The sequence below is a fragment of the Rattus norvegicus genome, chromosome 6 (genome assembly GCF_021556685.1).
Source record: "Rattus norvegicus strain SHRSP/BbbUtx chromosome 6, alternate assembly SHRSP_T2T, whole genome shotgun sequence".
Classification (NCBI taxonomy): Eukaryota; Metazoa; Chordata; class Mammalia; order Rodentia; family Muridae; genus Rattus; species Rattus norvegicus.
The window spans coordinates 56,080,001-56,101,244 of NC_141539.1; the positions used below are offsets into that span (position 1 = coordinate 56,080,001).

Here is a 21,244-nt window from a genome sequence, read left to right on the forward strand (position 1 = left end):
TGATGTGCCCCTGTATGAGGCTGTGAACTGAAGGTCCCATCTGCCCATGGGGAACCTGTAGCTTAGGCTCACGCCTGCACCTTGGGTGGGTTTGTCACAGGTTCCCTGTCTCTTGGCCTCTCCTCTGGGCCTTCCTCTTGGACCCTGACTAATAAGGCTCCTCCGAGGAGCCTGGCAGAGGTATGTACAGATATCTTAGAAGTGGAGGTGCAGGGCTGGAGAGATGGCCCAGCAGTTAAGAGCACTGACTGCTCTTACAGAGGTCCTGAGTTCAATTCCCAGCAACCACATGGTGGCTCACAACCATCTGTAAAGAGATCCGATGCCCTCTTCTGGTGTATCTGAAGACAGCTACAGTGTACTTATATATAATAAATAAATAAATCTTTATTAAAAAAAAAAGAAGTGGAGGTACAGAGACCAGTCCTCAGCAGGGTGAGTAACAGACCATAACTGGAGGCACTCCCTAGTTAGAGATTCACTTCAGCTCGAAGCTCCAGTCCTGCTGTAGGACTGAGTCTCCTGGCCTCCTGCATGGAAGTGAAGGGTTTTGTTCCCTAACCTGGGGAACGGTGCTGCCTCCGGGCTGTGGAAGCAACAAGACTGCCCCAGAAAGGCGTGCAGAGCAAAGGCAGTGTTTGCATTGTTATCCTTTGGGTGGTTAGCTAGCCCATAGCATGAGGAGCTCAGCTCCTCCTCGCCTGAGGTAGGATTCGGGGAAGCTCTCACGCGTTTGTGGGGGCAGTTCAGTGAGGACACTGGATGAGTCTGGTAAACAGGCTGCCGGGCGAGAGAGGCATAGGGGCGACATGTTCACGTTTATGTTGCCAGGGCATACCTGCATCAGTGAAAAGTTAGATGATGGAATCCCCCCACCCCCGGGCCCTCCTACATCTGAATGGTGCATGACATGTGACCACAGGTTTCCTTGAAACTGGCCTTTGTTTGTTTGACAGCTTTTCTGAGATGTAATTTGAATACCATGCACACCCCCCATTTAAAGTGTGTAAGCCCACGGCTTAGATGTCTTGCAAGTGTTACCACTAGCAATGTTAGGCAATTTCCATTGTCCCCAGTAAGCCCTCCACCCTACGGCCACCACCTCCCGCAAGGCCAAGGCAAGCGCTTGCTTGTCTGTGTAGGTTTGCCTGCTCTGGGCGTTTCACGTCATTGGAAGCATACAGAGCAGGACATTGTGTACCTGCTTCCCTTTCCTTTGGTGTTTTCAGGGTTCGCCCATGTTGTAGCATATAACATCCCTCATTCCCGCTTGTAGATGGACAATATTCTGTCTTCTCTTTACCCATTCATCCGTTGATGATCACTTGGGTTCTTACTCACTGCCTGTTATGAAAAACGCTGGTGTGTGCACTCGTGTACAAGCTGTGGGTAGACAAAGCCATTCGTGCCTCAGGTGAATGCCCAGGTGCAGATTTGGTTTTCACAGAAGCTGTGTGATTGCTTTACAACTCTGCTTCGAAACACACAGTGGCTTGCTTCTGTCCCTGATATCGAGGGACATCCTTGGTCTGTGTAGCTATAGTTTCTGTCCCCTTGCCAGCTTCACTCCTCACCACTTCCTGGTTCTATCCCAACTGAAAGAGCGAGAGCTGACTCTGAGCCTCAGAGCCTCCTTTCTTGGCTTACATTTTGAACCACCCCCTACTTCCTGGAGGGGCTTCTCCAATCCCTCATGCTAAGACTTCAGATGACCGACTGCCTCTTCAGACTAGGCTAGGTTTACCTCCCAAGCTTTCTTAGGACCCCATATAACTTGTTCTTGCAATCACTGTCACCACCACACCAAGGACGCCCAGCGTGGCTATCTGATTCATGTCCCTTCTTTCTGCCACCTAATTCTTGTTCCCCTAGCTCCTAACACAGTACCTGGTGCGATCAGGCACTCGGTAATTATTTACCAGATGAACAATTACAAACTCGAATACTGATGGTGGTGAACAGGCTGCTCATTCAGAAGATCCCTTCGACCATGGTTGCGTCTCTCAGCTGAGGCCAAGGTGATTTCTCTTTCCACCCCAGCCCTGTACAGAGAGGGAGACCTCTCTGCTCATCCGGAGGAAACTCCACAGTCCTGCAATAAAGGCTGAACTGTGGCTTTGTCTCTGTCATTCCCCTTGTTTGCGACCCAGGAGCCCCAACGCTGCTGACCAGGTTGGTAACCGTCATAGTTGAAATAAGGAGAGATTCCTGAAGGCCTTTGCTTCTCTGCAAGTTGGGTAGCTATGTGGTAAAGATGATTGGCTTTCTATGTGTGTCTCTTAAAAATCTCTCCTTGGAAGAAAGCCCAAGAAGAAACTATCTGCCCTCTGAGACTTAATTGCTTTTCCCCCACAGATATGCACCTATTTGGCCATTATCCAGCCCATGATGACTTCTACCTGGTCGTGTGCAGTGCCTGCAATCAGGTGGTCAAGCCACAGGTCTTCCAGTCGCACTGCGGTAAGTGGACTCCTGCACCTGGTGGATGCATGGGCAGCCAATGACCCTGGGCTCCCGGCTGGGTGGCCTTGTGTCTGTTTCAGTCCAAGGCTGTGGGTACACTGGCCCGGAGCTGCTGCCTCTGCACACAGAGGACCTGGTAGGAGCTCAGTCCTCCCACTCACTGGTTCCTTCTTGTCAGAGCACACGGGAGCAAGCCTGGATAGATGGGACTGATTGGAAACCATTGTGCACCGTGGTAGTGCCTCTGCAGGTAGCCAGGATGGGAGGATAGTGGTGTGAGGAAGCTCTCAAGCCTCCTGCATCCTGCCATTTTCTCCCCCTGATAGACGCTCCCCAGATCCGCACACACAAGGGAGGGCTGGAGCCACAGGTGGCACGGTGTGCTTGGGATTGGATGCTGCTCCCAGGATGTAGGTGAAACCTCCTATTCTGCTTGTCCTTTCAAGACACCATCCCCCTTTTTAAAGTGTGCTCAAGAACTCATTTTTCCCCCGAGTATCTTAAAATTCTGGCTGTGAGGCTGTGAGAAATTCTGTGACTCCAACTGCAGCAAACTGCGTCCGCCGCTCAGTACAGGTGGAAATGAGAACAGAGAAAAGCCATGTGGCACTGCTTAAACGGCTCTCTGACCTCAGTTAAGAAGTCACTCAGTCTCTCTGGGTGGCTGCTTCTTTATCTTTACCAGGAGTTAGACCAGATGGTTTCCACAGCTGTCACGTGCTGTGAGTCCAGGGCACTGTCTTATTTAACCACGACCCCTTGTGATGAACAGGATCTGTATGTCCCTCTGCTGTTGGTCCCACATTGCACCAGAACAAAAGAAGCAGTTATAATGTTGAGTGTGCATTTGTAAATTATACATGCTTTTCCCCTCCCTCGCACGGTATTCCAACTTCCCCTACCCTCTTTAGGACTACCATGCTGTGATAAGTAGTCATGAAACAAAAGAAGTAAATGTGTTTGGATAGTCGGAGGGCGGAGCCTCGATAATGTGCGTCTGTGGTATCTACGTATAGAGAAAGGCTGTGTGCCACCTGTAGGTGTGGTTTACACTTCGAATGAAGTAGGTAGTGAACCCAAGCTTTGGAGTGCACTGCTTTGAGCTAGACCAAGGAAGAGAAGGGCTTCTATAAAGCACTTTGCAAAGGGTTCTGATGACAGGTAGGATCCAGCCCTGTATTTCTTTGTCTCTTCCCTGAGGAGGTGACTTACGTGTGTACGTCTATGACAGTATGTCCATTGCTGGCAGTGTGAGCACAAACAGACTAAGCATGTATCCAGCACCAGCCGAGCTTGCTCAGTGTTCTGTAGCAAACAACCTTCTTCTGCCTCGAAAAGAAAAAAAGGGCCCACCTTTCTGAAGAGAACTGTCAGGCCCAGGCAGTGATGCTACTGTCTAGAGCTACAGGTAAACCATCCAAAGTGTGGTGGTGTCAAGGAGGGCCCACTCAGCCTGTGGAGAGCTGTGGAGTATTGCTCTGTGTGTTTGATGAGCATGAGGACTCCAGGCTGCCCCGTGCTCATCACCCAATCATTCATAGGACTGTATTGCTGGTCTGTGTGCTCCGATGCTGCAAGGAACACAGGGGCCAAGGCCCAGCCCTGGTAAGGCTGACACTCAATGGTAAACCATCAGAGCTGTTACTGGTCCTTCAGCTTGCAGGCAGTCTTGATGGAAGGATCCAGAAAGGGATGAGAATCTCACTGCCACGCAGAATGTTACTCTGTGAAAGGCCCCTCTCGTCAGCAGAGGAGGTTTGGTGTGGCTGATGTATGTAGCCTCTGAACCCTCCAGCTTTCAGTGCTGGGCTTGGGACTCAGCCTAGGAAGAAAGGCCAATGCCGTGGTGGGCACTTGTTCTGAGCAGAGGCAGAAAATTACTTTGGAGCTCTGGGTTTTCTGACATCATCACTTGAAGCCCAGGCTGCACTGAGCTTTTTGCCTCACCAGCTGGCCTAGAGCCATAGGAACATAACTCATAACTCAGCAAACCGAGGCAAAGAAGTATCCTTCCATTCTCCAGTTGAGCGTCCCAATAATACAAAACCCATGTTTCTCAGGGACCAGAGAAAATGGGAGGTGCAGCTCAGATCTATGGCAAGTCTTTGGGGGAGCAGATTTTTTTTAAAGCTCTCCTCAGAATTACTCCTGTATTTTCGTGATGGTCCTTGCAAGTTCAGGCTGCTGCACGTGCCACAGTATCGTAGTTTGCCTTGCTTAAAAACAACAGGGTTCGTTCGGTTCCTCCCAATTCTGGAGGTTGCAGTCTGACCTCGGATGTTGGTGAGGTTTTCTAGTGCCTGCCAGCTAGCTTCTTACCGTATTCTCACGTGTCAGGAAGAGGGCAAGGGCTCCCTGGAGCCTCATTTATAAGGGTACAAATCCCAGCCTCAAGGTCTCTACATCTTGTGATATAATTGTCTCTCAAAAGCCCCACCTTCCAACACCACGTCAGGATTTCAGAGTGGGACTTTCAGAGATGGGGGTGGGGTGAGATGGGGGGTTGGAGCGTGCGCAGTAAGCCTTCAGTTGTAGCCGTGCTCATGGAATGGAGTTGTAAGTCCGCCGCTGTTGAGCGCGTCTCCAAGTTGCCAGAGACGAGTTTGATCTCCAGAACAAACAAGCACAGCGCGCAGCTTCGTTTTCCTCCTTCTTCCGGCTTTACCTTGTGTGATGAGCCTTGCCGTTTCCAGTGAGTTAATAAGGGTGCAATTGTGCTAAGTGCTGGGCAGTGTGCCAAGCGCTTTGCATATCTTTGAAAACACAGCCCTTTCAGCAGCCCTGTGGAGTGGGTGTGAATGTTACACCCATTTTGGAGTTGAGGAAGCCTGAGCTGAAGAGGTTGGGCGCTGTGTCCAAGGTCTCAGAGCAAGACGGAAGAGAGCCTGGTTTCCAGTGCAGGTGGCTTCTCAGAGCAAGGGAAGCGCCTGCGCAGCCATTGTCCTCACAGCCTCACATGTCCTCACATGTCCTCACATGTGAAACCCCTAGCAAACTCTGTATAAGGAAAGTGCGTCATTGGCTGAGAAAACCGGGGGCCTCAAGCCACGCCCACTAGGCCTTCTCTGACTCTTCCCCAAGCCCACCAGAGCCCTCCAGTATCGCTTGAAATGTGTTCCTATAGTAGAAATAGCAGGTTTTGGAGATAATGCCAACCGATTCCGGACTTCCCTCAATGTCTGTGATTTGGGGCTGGGCACTCAGGTTTCTCTACCTTGGTTGGTTCATCTATAAAGTGATGCCTTTGCCTGCTTTATGAGCTGTTGGGACCCAAGACTGTGACACTTGAGTTCATTTCCTCTTCCTCCTCTTCTCTCCACGGTGTCTTTCTGCCTTACCCCCAATGAGTGGACGGGTGGGAAGAATTCTGCCTGATATCCACAAACCTTTGTTCATGTGCCACCTCCTGTCATGAAGTTGTGTCAGTCCTAGGAGTATTCCTTTGCACTTCTGCATTCCCGGCATGCTTAAAAGATACTTTACAAAAGGTAAAAGCACTCACTATCTTGGGTGCAAGGCGACTTCATGATCTTGGTGTACAGGTCATTGAATCTAAGTTGAAAAATAAAAAGTGTGATTGTGTCTCTCTGTGTGTATTTTTTTGGGCGTGTGTGTGTGTGTGTGTGTGTGTGTGTGTGTGTTCCTCTGTATGCACACGTGGCTGTGGTTGTGGGTCCTTGTCAGAGACTGGTAGAGGAAAACCCTTTCTTAATCAGTACTCATACCTGATATCTGCTTGCCTCACTGAGCACGATTTAATCTGATTCCTACCCTCACCACACAGTGTTAAGTGTAGACACAGAAGTTAAAGTTCAGCTTCTAAGAAGTGTCCTTTGTTTTCGATAGCAGTTGTAGATAATGGTCCCCAGGTTACTCATGGTTTTGTTTGACTTGGGGATCCTCACGTGTCCAAGTTAGCTGTAATGACTCAGAGGACTCAGGGAAACTTTTTGCTTATGTTCACTCTGCTCTGTTCTCTCTCTGTCTGTGTTTCTCTGACTCTCTCTGTCTCTCTGTCTCTCTGTCTCTCTCTCTCTCTCTTTCACACACACACACACACACACACACACACACACACACACACACACACACACAGAGTTTCTTTGTCTAGCCTTGGCTTCCTGGAACTCACTATATAGACCAGACTGGTCTCCAACTCTTAATGGTGTCATAAAAGATGTGGCAGAGCCTCGTGCTAACACGTCGAAATTGTAGGGTGAAGTCAGGGGTCCTGAGCGCTTCTGTTTTGTAAAATTGAGCTGTACCCCTGGCCTGTGACTGCACTGACCCTCCCAGACTATCTCAGCTCTATCTCTTAGGGTGTTTGTAAGAGGTGCCATTGCACACTGATTCAACGCGCTGGGGGCTTCGGTGATTAGTACAACCTCTAGCTCTGGCCCAGTGGGACTGGAAATTCTAATCCTCTACTTGTGCCTGGTGCTTTTCAACATCAGCCCTGTGCTGACCCTGTCCAGAGTCTCAGTCACATCTTCAGCACACACGAGGATGCTTATTCCCGAAACTCCGGGGCTTCTAGATGTTCCATATCGAGAAACTGAAGTTTAGAACCAAACATAACAAAAGACTATGTGCCCTAGCCAATTTGTTACCTGTCTCAGGTCACTACGGAAGTTACAGATTTAAGTGTCTGCCAGGAACTTGGGACGAAGACCAAATGTATACTTCCTCTGACATCACAGTGTCATAACAGCAATATGAGAAAATAAAATGTCATCAAGGGGAGCTCGTTTTGGAGGTTAGAATTCTGACTCACCCTTGCTAGTGTGCAGCCGTGGGCTAATTAATTATCTTTCTTTTTGAGCGTGGTTCTCCCCACCTGTGAAGTAAGAATGCCGGCTTCTACTCTGCAGAACTAATGTGAGGGAAGGAAAAAGAAATGTATATTTTCCTGGCAGGGAGTAAGGAAATAAAGGTTAGCTTTTATTGTCAATAAAATGGGGCCCTTTTTTTATGAAGTTGAAAGTTTCTTATGAAAAATGGGAAAACCACTTTAGCCAAGTGCTTCCTGTCTTCGCTCCCTGCTGTCTCAGGGGATGCCACACTGAGGTCAGCCCCTGGCTCACGCCTGTGATTCACTGCGGCTCCCCAGCCTTGGAGAAGAGAGCAGTCTGCCTGAGTGTGATTACATCTGCTGGGAGCCTCAGGGATTGCACTTTGCAAATATTGGTTTACATTCTCATTAGGCCCTAGTGTCAGCTCCCTAGAAATGCCATGAAGCTCCAGTCTATCTCTGGGTCCCCTAACAAGAGCCATTGTACCTCACAGGAGTACTGCAACACCCCTTTCTCAGGACTGGCCACCAACTCTCTGCTGCTAGCACTGGGCCTCAGATGTAGATAGTGGGTATGACCACTGCCCCACAGACTCCAGTGCTTTGTGTGGCTTTGGTGTCACCTTGGCCCTGCCCAATGTTTTCAGTCGGCTACTCAGAGGTCAGTGATTCCAAGGGATTTAAATCTCCACAGGTGATGCAGCCAGGGTAACAGGAAACGGGAACGATTCACTTGGCAGTGGGATCGTGTCTCCTCTCAGCAAGCCTATCTGTCTGTCCAGGTTGTCCAGCCCAAACTGTGGCTTGGTGGGACAGGGTACAGGTTGAACAGAACTTTTCTAATATCATTGTGTCTAGATTTATGCTCCAGCTTTGACCCTTATTGGCTGTGTGACGTTGGCAGGTTATTCTGCCTTTCTGTAGTGGGCTTCTTCATTCCTCAGATGGGTTAGTAGTTTATCTTATGTAGTGGCCTTGATGACTGAAGGGGGTTCCATAAGAAAGCACAGAGACAGAGCAAGGTTTGCTTTTAAAAAACTGTTTGTCTGGGGCTGGGCTGGGGAGATAACCTCAGTCCCTAAGCGCTTGCTATTCAAGCATGAGAACCAGAGTTTGATCCCCGGAACCCACACAAAAGAGCCGCATATAGGAATTTCTGCTATGGAGACAGACAGGTGGGCTTTGCAGCCCACTGGCCAGCCAGCCTAGCCTGTTCAAAGAACAGTGTTTTAAAAAAAAACCAGACAAGACAAGGTGGACAGCTCCTGAGGAAAACATCCAAGGTTGACTTCTGGCCTTCATACAACACACACACACACACACACACACACACACACACACACACACACCCCAAAAACAACAACAACAACAACAATAGAAGCTGCCATTTAGTGATAAGCCTCAGAAGTCTCTAATGATGCGGATTTTCATTTGTAATCACTGCAGAGGGAGAGGGAGACCTTGGTGATGTCACTGTTTGTGACAGGGCTGTGGTGGCCCTCACCTGTACCCAGAGAGAGTGCTGTGACCATGTCTAAGACTGCTGGGATGTGCTCTCTGGAGTGCGCACAGGTATGCACTGGACAGGAAGGCAGGCAGCCACTGCATGGTTCTGTGGAAACAGTGTGTTACAGTTTTTACTAACCGTGCTTTTAACCCATTGGGAATCTTGTAATTGAAAAAGTAAGAGGTGGGGCAGAGTTGGATTTGGGGGCTAGGCTAATCTACGAAGTCTTAGGATTTACTAAGTGGACGTCTGAACGTGACTTCTGGGCCTTATCTGCTATTCTGTTTGTGGAATAACCGCTGTAAAGGTGGCCATTCTGCAGCGCCTTTGACACTGACTTTTAATGGGGCCTGTGTGTGTCCTCTATGTTGTTGACGTTCCCTGGCCACAACCTATCAGAAGTGAAGAGCAGCAGTGCTCTTAATCGTGACAACCGAAGCATCTCCAGGCATTACAGTTCACCTTAGAGGACAAGACTGTCTACATCTGAGAAACTGTACCATGAAGCAGAACATCCCCAGTCATCATGGCACAGCTGTACTCACTGTTTACATTTCTTTCCGTAAAGGGGTGTGTGCACGTGTGTGCACACTAATCCCAGAGACAGCTTCTGTAGAATCCCAGCCACACAGAGTTGACATTTCTACCTGCGAGCCACTCATCAAGATAATTTCCCTAGGTACTTGTATGAACATGTCTTTATGCAAACCAGTACTATATACGATTATTATATGCCAATAAAACAAAAGATGTTTACATCACAAAAATAATAATTCTAAAGCCAATGGCTGACTGTGTATGTGGAATCAGTAGGTTAAAGATTGAATGGCTTTTAAATTTTCTTTTTTATATTTTTGTTTATTATTTTGTGGGTGGCTGGGTATGCATGTGTCACGGTATGCATACAGACATTAGGGGACAATTTGCTGGAGTCATCTCGGTCCCATCTTGAAGATTGGCTTTTCCAGCTTTGAGGCTGCCTTACTGGATCCAAATGAATGATTTTTAAAAACATTAAAAAGAAAAAAAAAGATCATTTCTGTGCCACAGATATATGCAAAGTAGAAAACAGGGCATCATAGAAAAGTTCGTAAAGCTGCAGACCTGCCCGCTTCCAAATTAAAATTAAAATAGAAGGCAAGAGGAATCCTACAGATCTTGCAGGCTTCTGCAGCTGCCCATGGTGCTCGCCTGACAGCAGAGAGCACGGAGCCTCAGGCCCCACCCATCAGACAGAAACAGCCCTCCTTTGTCACCACGCGGTAAAAACACGGATTAGAACCAAAGAACCTGGATGTCATTGACTAGACAAGGGAGGCCTCCACTCACCCACCCCTTTCTCAGAGAAGCTTCGTTCCCTTTCTGATTATAGAGTTTTGAATGCCCTTCAGATAGCTGCTTTGCATGTTGATGTGATGCGGTAGAATTTAATGAAGTGTGAGCTACAGCAGAGAGCGGCAAAACAGATGAGTGTGGGAGCTGGCTCCCGGAGCGCGGCGCGGCGCGGCGTGTCCTGGCTGGCGCCCTGTTCCTTCTGCGCACATCCAGATGCCAACGCTGGTTGGGGACAGGCAGCCGCCCGCTCTGCTTTGCTACGTGGGGGAGCCTAATTAATGAGGTTCCAAGGCTTCCTGAGATTTTTTTTTTTTAATTCTCTCTCTCTAGGTGACCTCGAGTTGAAGAAATGACAAACCACATGTGCCTCTGAGCCCCAGAGAAAGTCAGCCCCTGCTGGTTTCAGAGCCCCTGGGCTTCCTGGGGCATCAGGGGTATTGACACCAGTTAATTAGTCTGCCTAGGCTTCCTTTCTGATTCTGCAGATTGCCACAAGACAGGGCCTGGAATTTTTTTAAGTGTCAATTGAGTTAGATTTGATTTTTAAGGTGGATTATTCTATTTTATTACTGTATCATTAATTGTCATATGTGAAACTAGATCGCCCCCCCCCCCCCACGCACCAAAGAAGTATAAAATAACTAAAGGAAGTTTGTCTCGCTGAATAGATTCTTTGTCAAACTGGTAGCATTCATTAATAGACTTGGCAAAAGTGTGTGAACTTTTGAAGACTTTGAATTGCTAAGTTTTTTTTTTCCCTTTAAACTTTAATTTGATCATTGTATCCAGATCTCAAGGCTGGGGCAGATTATATCTTTTTTGTTCTTATGACCATAAAATTGCTGAAGTTTTCTTGTCTCTTCTTTCCTGGGTCCTGGAAAAGGGCAGCCACAACATATAGTGAAAGAAAATCCCTGTGGTAGACTCGAAGAGAGCCCCTCTCCCAGAAAGAGGAGGAAGAGAAGGGAGGAGGAGGAGGAGAAGGGGGAGGAGGGGGAGGGGAGGAAAAAGAGGAGGGGAGGAGGAGGGGGAGGAGGAGGGGGAAGAGGAAGGGGAGGAAAAAGAGGAGGGGAGGAGGAAGAGGAGGAGTGGAGAGGAGGAGGGGGAGGAGGAAGAGGAGGGGGAGGGGGAGAAGGGGGAGGAGGAGGGAAGAAGAGGAGGAGAGAGAGATCTAAGGAAATGCATAGTAGTCTGACTGACTAGCATACAACCAAAAGAATCTACAACTGAGTAAAACTATTTTCTTCTACTTGACAATTTTTCTATTCAGAGCTGGGTACAGTGACTCACACCAGTGATCCTTGCCCATGGGAGTCGAAAACAGGAAGATTTTGAGTTCAGGGTCAAATTAGGCTGCATAGGGAGACACCATCTCAAGTGAAACGAACTTTTGAATCCTGAACTTACTACTGTTCAAATTAGGTTTGACGCTGGATTGAGAACGTAGCTCGTCCCTAACCCTAGCCCTTCTCTTTCCTTACAGATAGGCACAGTGACAGCAGTAAAGCTCAGGCCTTTCCTGATCACTTACTCCGTGCTAAGCATTTTTCTGCCTTATTTAGCTCTGCCATCACCCTAAGGGACTTTGGTTGTGTTCTCCTTCTCTCACACGGAAGGAAGAGAGACTGGGAGCACTGGAGAAATGTGTGCGAGATCAGGAGAAGTGGCAGACCCAGACTCCAGCCTGCCCCCCCCCCCCCAGCGTGTTCCCCTGCGTATGTACCAGTTGAGGCCAGCTTTCAGACTCCCAGCAGCGCCACAGCTGACCTGTGGTAGGAGAAGGTCATTTCTGTTCCTCAGAGATGTGGGGTGATTGCAGGTGCTTTACCTGTCCTCAGCACCTCTCTAGGCTACGATGCTAGTCTCCACTGCCTGCTGGTGTGGGTGTGGAAAATGGGTAATCAAGGATGTGTGTAAGGCTGGCTGTGGCATTTGAATGGACCTTTAGACGTGAGAGGGAAGCGTGTAGAAAAGAGGACACGTGTCCTCTGTGCTCTCTCATCCTTTCTGCCTGCAGGGTCTCGCTGACCTGCAAATGAGTGCACCCAAGAGACCCACAAACAATGGATGACTCCACATTCAGGGAAATACCCTTTTGTGTGTCTCTGTGAGGTTATTAGAACTGCGGGTTACAGTAGGTGTAGGGCAGTAGGATCTTTGGGGCCTTAGAGAAATCCAGTCCACCTTTAACTGAAGATAAACGTTTGGGTCTGGGGAGATGGCCCAGTCAGTAAAGTGCTTGCCGTGCACGCATACAGACCTGCGTTTGGTCACCAGAACCTGTGTCCAAGAGCATGGCATAGTGTTATTCACTTGTCTTCCCTGTATTGGAGAGGTAGAGACAGGTTCATCCCTTGGCTTACTGGTAAGCAAGAGCAAGTCTAATTATGAACTCCAAGCTAGTGAGAGACACTGTGTCAAAAAAAATAAAAAAAGAAAAAAAAGGAAGGAAGGAAAGAAAGAAGGAAGGAAGGAAGGAAAGAAAGAAAGAAAGAAAGAAAGAAAAAAAGAAAGAAAGAAAGAAAGAAGGAAAGAGAGAAAGAAAGAAAGAAAAGGCCGGGAGGTATCTAAGGTTGCCCTCTGACCTCCACGTGTTCTTGTGCACATGTGTGTAAGCACACATGTTCTAGCACACACAATAGGAAATAAATTACCTTCTACTCATCATTTCACAGGGGTCTATCTCTCGAAACTGCAACCTTCCAGGTTAGATGCGTTCGTGGGTGTTTTATTTAACGCCAACTGTGTGCCAAGTGTTGTCGCAGAGGTAGAGAAGGGCCTGGACTTGTTGAGTTTATGACGTGGTATGCTGCATAACATGGACATAACTCAAAACACAGGAGGAGCTGGCATAAGAGCACCCCTCCCAGCAGAGAACAGAGCAAGAGCAAAGCTGGGCTGAGGGGTTCAGGGCCACAAGAACTGTCATGGGTGCCAGAATCTGGGGCTGTTTTTTATGTCCAAGTGTGATTGGAAGACCCTGGAGCTAGGCTGAGTTGTAAATGTGATTCATGTTTTTCAGAAGTCGTTCTCGCCAAGCTACTACGCATCCTGGGAAACATAGGACTGATGTGTGGCTAAGTGAGAGGGGGTCCAGATGTGTACCTGGACAGAGGTGGGGAGAGGAGGGTGGGTGACTCGATTTTATTTTGGAATTATAGTGACAGGACTTGCCGAAGGAGTTGGTTCCCTCGAGCTGGGTTAGTTTGGTTTAGGTGGGATTGGGTTGGGAAAAGCAGAAGCGAACATTTAGTGTTTGGATAAAAGGGGAATGGCCAGTGATTTGGCAGGTTGGAGATGTGGAAGCCAAAAGAAGAATATGTTTCATAGACTGTGTCCAAAGCCAAGACAGTGGGTAAGAGAAAAGAAAGGGAGGAGCTAGGCTGGCCAGCTGAGGTTGTTATAATCCTTTATTTTTCCTGGTATGTTTATCCCTAGGTGCAGGGGGCTTTATACTTACTTATACCAGCCACAGGCTGGTCTTTTTTAGGTTGGAGCACCCTAAGTATTTGCTCTGTGTTGTGGTAAGCCACCCAGTCAAACTGTCCTCTGACACCTCTGTCTCTGGCCTCCTCTGCAGTCCCTGTGCTGGACAGGGAGTTGCTGGGGGCAGGTCCAGTGCCTTCACATCTGTGAGTCCCAGCATGGAGCACATTCGTTGGCTTTTGGTAGATCCTCGCACGCGTTTGTGATAAACAGGAAGATAGTGAAAGAAAGGATTTCTCCAATCTCAACTCAGAGTGCTCACGCACCCTCTGTTTCGCAGCGTTAGTTGGCGACTGCAAATACTTCTCTTCTAGCGTAGGCATACACACATGCACTCATGTGCATACCCACACATGAGACTAGGAATGTCCAGGCACCAGGAACTCTGTTGTGGTCACTGTTAGATCCCCTTGAGGCTACAGCATGACTCACTGGGTAAAAGCTCTTGCCTCGAAGCCTCACGACTGAAGTTTAGTTCCAGGAACTCACACGGTGGAAGAAGGACTCCAGAAGTTGTTCTCTGACCTCCAGACATGCTCCAGACATGGTGTGAGTGCACACACCCATACCAAACCAATCAGTCATGTAATAAAAAAAAATTAAGTTCCCCGAGTTAACACAGTAAGTGCTGGATTTATAAATTTAGTGCTCAGTAGATTTGGTTTTCAAATGAATCTCAGAAGAAGGGAAACCAGCTTGTCCAGGCCAGCAAGTACAACCCGTTGGAAGATCTGCTACTTGAGAGAGCTGTCTCTGTTCAGATACAGTTGGAAAGGCTGACCCGGAACAGGCATCCATTCAGTTCCCAGCAAGTGCTGGGAACCACTGCTTTGATCTGTGGCCACAGCTGGTTTCTGGAGGGCTCTGTGCTGTAATGTGACCCCTGGCTTCTGACTCATCCCTGGCACATCCGCACAGTGCGGCTGCTCCCTTACACTCCGTTCCTCGGTGCCGAATTAGGGTAACAGTCGTTGCTTTATTTAAATCCAAGTACAAGTTGCCAGTGCTGCTTCAAAAGGTCGTTTCGGAATTGTCCCCATCCTCGGCGATGCACGCAGCAGCACTTCCCAATGTCCCTTTCCTGAAAGACCAAGTCAGTAAACAGAAAGCAAGATTTGCTGGGCACACGTCCTTGGGAAGTGGTGCCAGACTTGCCTCCTAGAGCCACAAAGCAGCTGTTAGTGTTTTAAAGTGACAAGCAAAGAGAATATCCGTGTCACGGCGGAATCGGTCATTCTTACTAAATGCATCCGTACGTACAACAGCTCTACCAATAATGCGTCTTTGCTCTAATAGTGTGCTCCCAAATGCAAGCTCGTCTTCCTCTGGTACAGCAAAGACTGTTTCGTCCTGGACAGGGATCTCTCTGTGGTGAGAGATCTCCATCCTTCCAGCCATGTGCACTGTACTTTGTGAGCAGAAGGGTTTATAATAGTGGTCACGGTTATACACGATTGTCACCTCACTCATGTGAGGTGTCAGAATCTCACTCATGTCTCATCTGCAACACTCCACAGTCTGCTCTCTTCTGGCGAGGTCACCGACTGCTTCCTCCAGGAACATTATATACCAGATACCATATGCAGACTGGCTTCCAGGGTGCAGCCGAGCTTTCCAGGCCTTCTTGTCTGGAATCCAGTGTGAGAACGTTTTGGATGGCAGGTTTGCCTTTCTTGGCGCCCTGGGAAAGGCTAACGGGGGCACATCACAGCGAAGGGCCTCCTAGAATCAAGGTGGCGCCAGAGTTCCTGGTTGTGTGGGGACCTTCCCGATGCTCTTTCCCAGGCAGGCACTTCTGGGAAGTGAGTGCAGACTGGGGAGGGCTGCACACAAGACACTCGGGAAATAAATGGGTCCAGGGGGGAATGCAAATGGGGAGAGGAACTGTGAAAGAGCAAGTCAGCAATTTCACTGATGAATCCCACTTCCCATGGAATTAATCATAATTTTGTTCCAGAGCAAGCAGCTGTAGTCTTTGTCCTACAGCACTGGAACCACAGATTCTTGCTGAAGATGGAGTTGACTACCCTTGTCATATATTTGTTTATTTGCATTATTGACACTTAGCGCTCCCCCAACCCACACGCATCAATTCTTCCTGAACTTTTTCCGGGGGTGCATTTCGCTAAGGCACCTCTGAAGAGGTTTTCTGCTCTTCTCTGTGAGTCATCCTTGGCTTAATTTACAACCTTCTGAAATGAGTCCTTTCTCACAGAAGATAAGCTTCCTAACCAGAGGGCCTTCTGGCATAAGTCCAATTAGCATGAAGCTTGCGCTGGCTGAGCCCTAACCCACTGACCCACTTAGTTGCCAGTTCTGGTGGTATCTAGTGTCATCCTAGTGGTAGCACTATTTCCAGGTTCACAGGATAGAATGTGGCCCGTGTAGGTGGACAGGGGCTCTGTTAAGATTCTGCCTCTTAAGCCGAGCCCCCTGCCGTACTCTTAGGGCCTGTGATGTTTACCAGGTGGGACTCAGAAGTCTGTCGATAAGGAATCTCCAGTTCTCATGCTCAGCCTTTGTTCTCTGAAGAGGGTGATAGAAAGAGGGAAGTGCAAAGAGAGGCTTGAAGACCAGTGGGGAGGCCAAGAGTGGATGGGGCCGCTCCCTGAGAGCCTCCCTGCTCTGTCCATGTGGTCCATGGACAACAGCAAGACCTTTACTACCTAGTGCATATTCTGGACAGTTTTGGATGATTCTTGTCTTCTTTGTCCACTCATTACCCAACGTGTCCACAGAACTTGCAGTACTGTCACTCATATAATGTAATTCTACATTCATCCTTTTTGTAAAGTTTGGATTCTTTCTATCTATCTATCTATCTATCTATCTATCTATCTATCTATCTATCTATCTCCTTCTCTCCCTCCTTCCCTTGGAGTTTGCGTGTGTGCTTGTGTGTGTGTGTGTGTGTGTGTGTGTGTGTGTGTGTGTGTGTGTGTGTTGCTGGGGATGAAATCCAGGACTTTGCACATGCTGGGTAGACAGGTAACCACTAAAATACACCTCCACCTCCAGCTGTGCTTTTTTAAAAATATTTGGCTAACTGTGGCTGGTACTGGAATTGTGTTGGGTGGGCAATATCTTTGTAAGAAGAAGCCATCCATCTGATTTGGGCTGCCTGCAGTAATTTCGTGGGCAGGTGCCCTCTTCTCTGAGACACAGGGTGCTGTGTGTTTCCTGTGTATGTCTATGTAGCTGTCTCAGTCACTGTTCTATCGCTGTGAAGAGACACCGTGACCACAGCAACTATTATAAAGGAAAACATTTAATTGGGGCTGGCTTACAGTTTCAGAAGTTTAGCCCATTATCAGCATGGTGGGCACAGGCCGACGTGGTGCTGGAGAAGGAATTGAGAGTTCTACATCCAGATCCACGGACAACAGATAAAGAGAACACTGGGACTGGTTTGGGCTTTCGAAACCCCAGAGCCCACCCACAGTAACACACATTCCTCTGGCAAGGCCACACCTCCTAATCCCTGTCAAGTAGTACCACTCTCTGGTGACATAGTGTTCAAATGTATGAGCCTATGGCGACTATTCCTCATTTGTTCTTCAGAAGGTCTTAGCTCTGTGACAGAACAAACCATACAAATTGTTAACTATAGTATTTTCTTGATTCCAGGATGGTATTAATTATAAGATGCCCAATTAGCTGAACGACTCCTTTCCCCAGGTGCCAGACTGGACAAACAATATGTTTGTCCAACCAGGATTAGTGAGACATATTGAGTATGGTATGTCTAAATAGGACACAGTCTGGAGAATGTACCGAACATAGCTTCTTGTGCTGTAGGACAAGGTTGTGATTTTTCTTTCCTCTTTAGGAGTCAGGTGCTTCACCTTTCTTTTGGGCTAGAATTTATTTTAATGTCAAAATAGTGAAGCTATAAAGATCTGAGTTTCCTTTTTCTTGTGATACAACTGATAAATACCATGTAAATTAACCTAGTCTCATAGCAACTAGACCACACAGAACAAAGTCACTCTGCTGCCAACTGATAATTTGTATGTGTGGTTTTAGTTTTCAGTCATAAAAGGAACGAGGGGGATTATCTTAGTATTATTGTTTTATTCTTGATGTCTAGTTTAATTTGTGGTGGCCCAAGAGTATTGTCTATGCTATTCTGTTTATAATGTACTGTATACTTTCATAGAGATTAGCAAGACTAGGGGGAGCCTCTATAAATGTCTCCTGTGTGACTGGAAAAATGTACAAAGCTCTCATTTGGGTGTAGGGTTAAGTATACTTGTTATTTTATTCGCATCTTGTGTGTCCTCCCCGTATTTTTGCCTACTCACACTACAGTTTCTGGGAGAGGAGCTGATATTAATCTCCTGTGGTGGGTCATAAAATGCTACTCTTTCCTGTAACTCTGATGGCTTTGCTTTAGAGTTTTGAGGCTGTTTGGTAAAGCGTTTATAACCTTAAGTTAAATCTTTCTAGTGGTTGGTGTCTTAGAACCCACTAATTTGCCTTTGGTTCTGCTTTATCTGAACAACGCTGCTATCCAATCATCTTTTGGTTAATATGTAATTACCTCATTCATCTCCATCCAGTCCTTTTTTTAAAATTTTTTATGTCATTTTGTTTTAGTTGTTCCTCCTCTAGGCTATACATTTAGCTCTTAAAAGAGGCCCATCTAACAGTGTCTTTTAATAGGTGAGTTTTAGCCATTTACATTTATTGTGATTGTTTAATATATTTGTACTTATTTTTTCTTTTAATTTGTATTCATTTATCTCACTTTTATCTGCCCCTGTATTTTATATTTTATTTTAAAATTTCTATTTATTTAGTGGTTATTATGTTTTATCATTCATATTGAACTATAGGTTTTTTCCTAATAAGTAGTAAGCCTACACAGCCTACACTGTGTATTCTCAAACAACACAAAGGTGTCTGTATACTTTACCACTAAGAATGAACTGCTAATTACAACTTAAAACATAGGCAGTGAATTGTCAAACTGGATGGGAGATACAGTTATTAATGTGGAACTTTTTGCTAATTCACTGTGTTTTGTAAATGTAACTTTAATTTTCCTGTTGTAGTTGTCCTGTTGGGGGCTTACTGCCTCCATCTTTAACCTAGGTCTAGTCCTGGAAGCTTCTAGTTGCCATATAAGCTAATCTAGGCCTAGAATGTTTTCAGCGCCTGAGACTTACTTCTGAATAAGGTCACCCTTTCTTGTTTCCTCTAAACTCTTGTTAGCTGGTTTAATTCAGCTGTTCAGGCTACAACTTCTCTTCAAGGCAACCAATCAACCCAGTGTCTTTCAATTTCTGACTGAATTGCTCTGCTTGACCTCATACTAACTTTGGCAGTCTGTTCTAATCTTCTGGCTCCTTCTCATCCTCAGACTTGTTCTGTCTTTACCTGTGTTTAGTTTGTTCTCTCTGTAAAACTGTCCCAGTAAACCATCCTCCTTCCCTTTTTCTCTCTCTGTACTGCTCTCTCTTAAGTAGCCTCTGTTTCCTGTCTGTTCTCATGAGAGTTGGGCATATCCTATTCTGTCAGATCTTTCTCTGATTCATCACTTTGTCTGCTACTCCATTAGACATCACTTTCAAACATGGATGCTTCCTTCTACAAACTAACTTGACCTCCGTTGTTTGTGATTAAAGGTGTGTATTAAGAGCATGTCTGCATTCCAGCCAGAGGGATTAAAGGTGTGAGGGAAGGGCTGAGCCTCACCACAACTAGAAACAGATTTTTATTTTTTTTCAGTAACCAACACAGTCTTGGGGCTCACAGTGTGATCAAACATCCTGCAACAGTGTTTTATACCTTGACTTGTTTGGGACATCTCTCAAGTTTAGAGTGATGCACTCATTCGTTCATATCCCATAAAAACTTATCTCTCAAGGTCCTTTTAAAATGTATCCTTAAAGTGGAACCCAGCATCCTAAGGTCCACTGCCAGGGGCCTATTTCATAATCAGATCGGTTATTTGCCATGATTTATAGTGGGACTATGGGAAAGGCTCTTCCTGTCCTAGCATCTCTACCCTGAATGCACATACAGACCCATGCAGAATCATGTTAGAACACAGATTCTAACTCAGCAGTACGTCCCTTAGATGATATGGTGCTTTTGCTCCATAGACTTCACTTTAAGGAGCCAGGACTGGGAGAGCTAACTACAGTTACGAAACTTAGGGGTTTTAGTTCTAGGTAAGAGTTCCCTGATGCTTCGCAGATCCTCGTCACCAGACGAAACTTTGTGCAGTGGCTTGGGGTTTGACATAATTTTATCTTTGAAGGTCTCTCTTTATGTTTGGCCGAATCTCCACTGTCCCCCTTCCAGCCCATGTGCCACTGACAGAAAGTGAGTGTTCATCCAGAACTCTGCCTTCCCTCTGCATCCGTTCCCGCCTCAGCTAAGGTCAAGGCTGTGTCTTTTGATGGGACTCCACCCGTCAGTGCCCCAGGAAGTGCTTGCTTAAGGCTGGGGCAGGCTGCCTGGTAAATGTATGTTTAAGACAAGCTTTTAATAGAGACACACTTTTAAATAGTAACAGGAACAAGACTCCCTTCCCTTAACAGGAATCCATTTATAGGGCTCAGCTGTCGAGGCTCAAGGGCAGCATCAGGCTTAAGGTTAATCTTCTGTAATTTACAGCCGTGAGGGCAGCGCTGCATGTACAACTGTTTCAGCCGTTCGCCGCGGCAAATAGCTACCGCTCTTGGCAAGACAGAAAATGTGAACTCCACTTCCCACTTATGAATATTGAATTGGCCCGGGCAGGCGTATACTGCCCAAGTTTCAAGGGGGCATTCCCTGATCAGTTAGATGGCCTCCTGGCCCCAACTGTCACTTTGCTGCCACGCACACCAAGTCGGGTCTCCATCTAGGTGGCAGTGCTGTGGTACAGGTATGTTTCTGGTGAGCCTTCCCAGAGTACCTGTGTGGATCCTAAGTGGAAAAGCCAGTTACAAGTCACAGCCTTACACCGTGTGTGCTGGGCGCTAACAGTGTTGTAGTCGAGGCAGGAAGCCACCTGTACGGATCGGGGAATTATTTTGGGTGATAATCTGATGCAGGGAAGGGAAAAGAGGTGTGATTCTGTTGAACTCTTGAAGGATGTCAACCAGGGAAAGGGCAATGAATGGACACAAAAGAGGGGTTAGATAAAGGGGAGACACTCTTGGGAACCCAGAGCCTCTCCATTCAGATTATTTTTCGTTGTTTCCTGATGCGCTGACACATAATACATATTCAGGTAGGACACCCAGGTAGAATGACCCTCTTTGCCTAGGTCTCAATTTCCAGCAATTAACTCTTTTTCCCCCAAAGGGAAGTAGTCTTTCTGCCCCTCACCCCCACCCCACCCCCGACAAACAGAAGGAAGTCCTTAAGCTGCGGTCTTGATCATCCTCTCGTTTCTGAGCACCCAAGATGTGCCGGGCAACATGCCGGATGGCAAGAGGAAGGACTGCAGGGCACATGAGCTGTGCTGCTGTGTGTGCCTGACGCTGTGACACAGATGCTGTCCTCCGTGGTCACACTCCCTGGCAGGCAGCCCTGTCTCACTCAGCAGTGCCTCCATGCAAATAGCTCCTCTGAAAACAGCCTCGAGCCACCCGTGTGCTCACTGCCACTGCCGAGTGTCTGCCAACCTTTAGGAGGCCCTTGCATTGCCACAGCATCTTGCT

General features: G+C 47.3%; 1 protein-coding gene across 15 annotated transcripts in view; it reads left to right on the forward strand.

The window, feature by feature from the left end:
- Atxn7l1 (ataxin 7-like 1) overlaps positions 1–21,244 on the forward strand; it is a 224,316-nt gene that overhangs the window by 70,875 nt on the left and 132,197 nt on the right. For all 15 annotated transcript variants that reach the window (XR_015622009.1, NM_001427851.1, XM_087553735.1 and 12 more), the window contains 1 exon segment: positions 2,356–2,460. Coding sequence is in view for 11 of the 15 variants with exons in the window: in NM_001427851.1 (NP_001414780.1) it covers positions 2,356–2,460 (105 nt within the window). In the remaining 4 variants the exon portion in view is untranslated.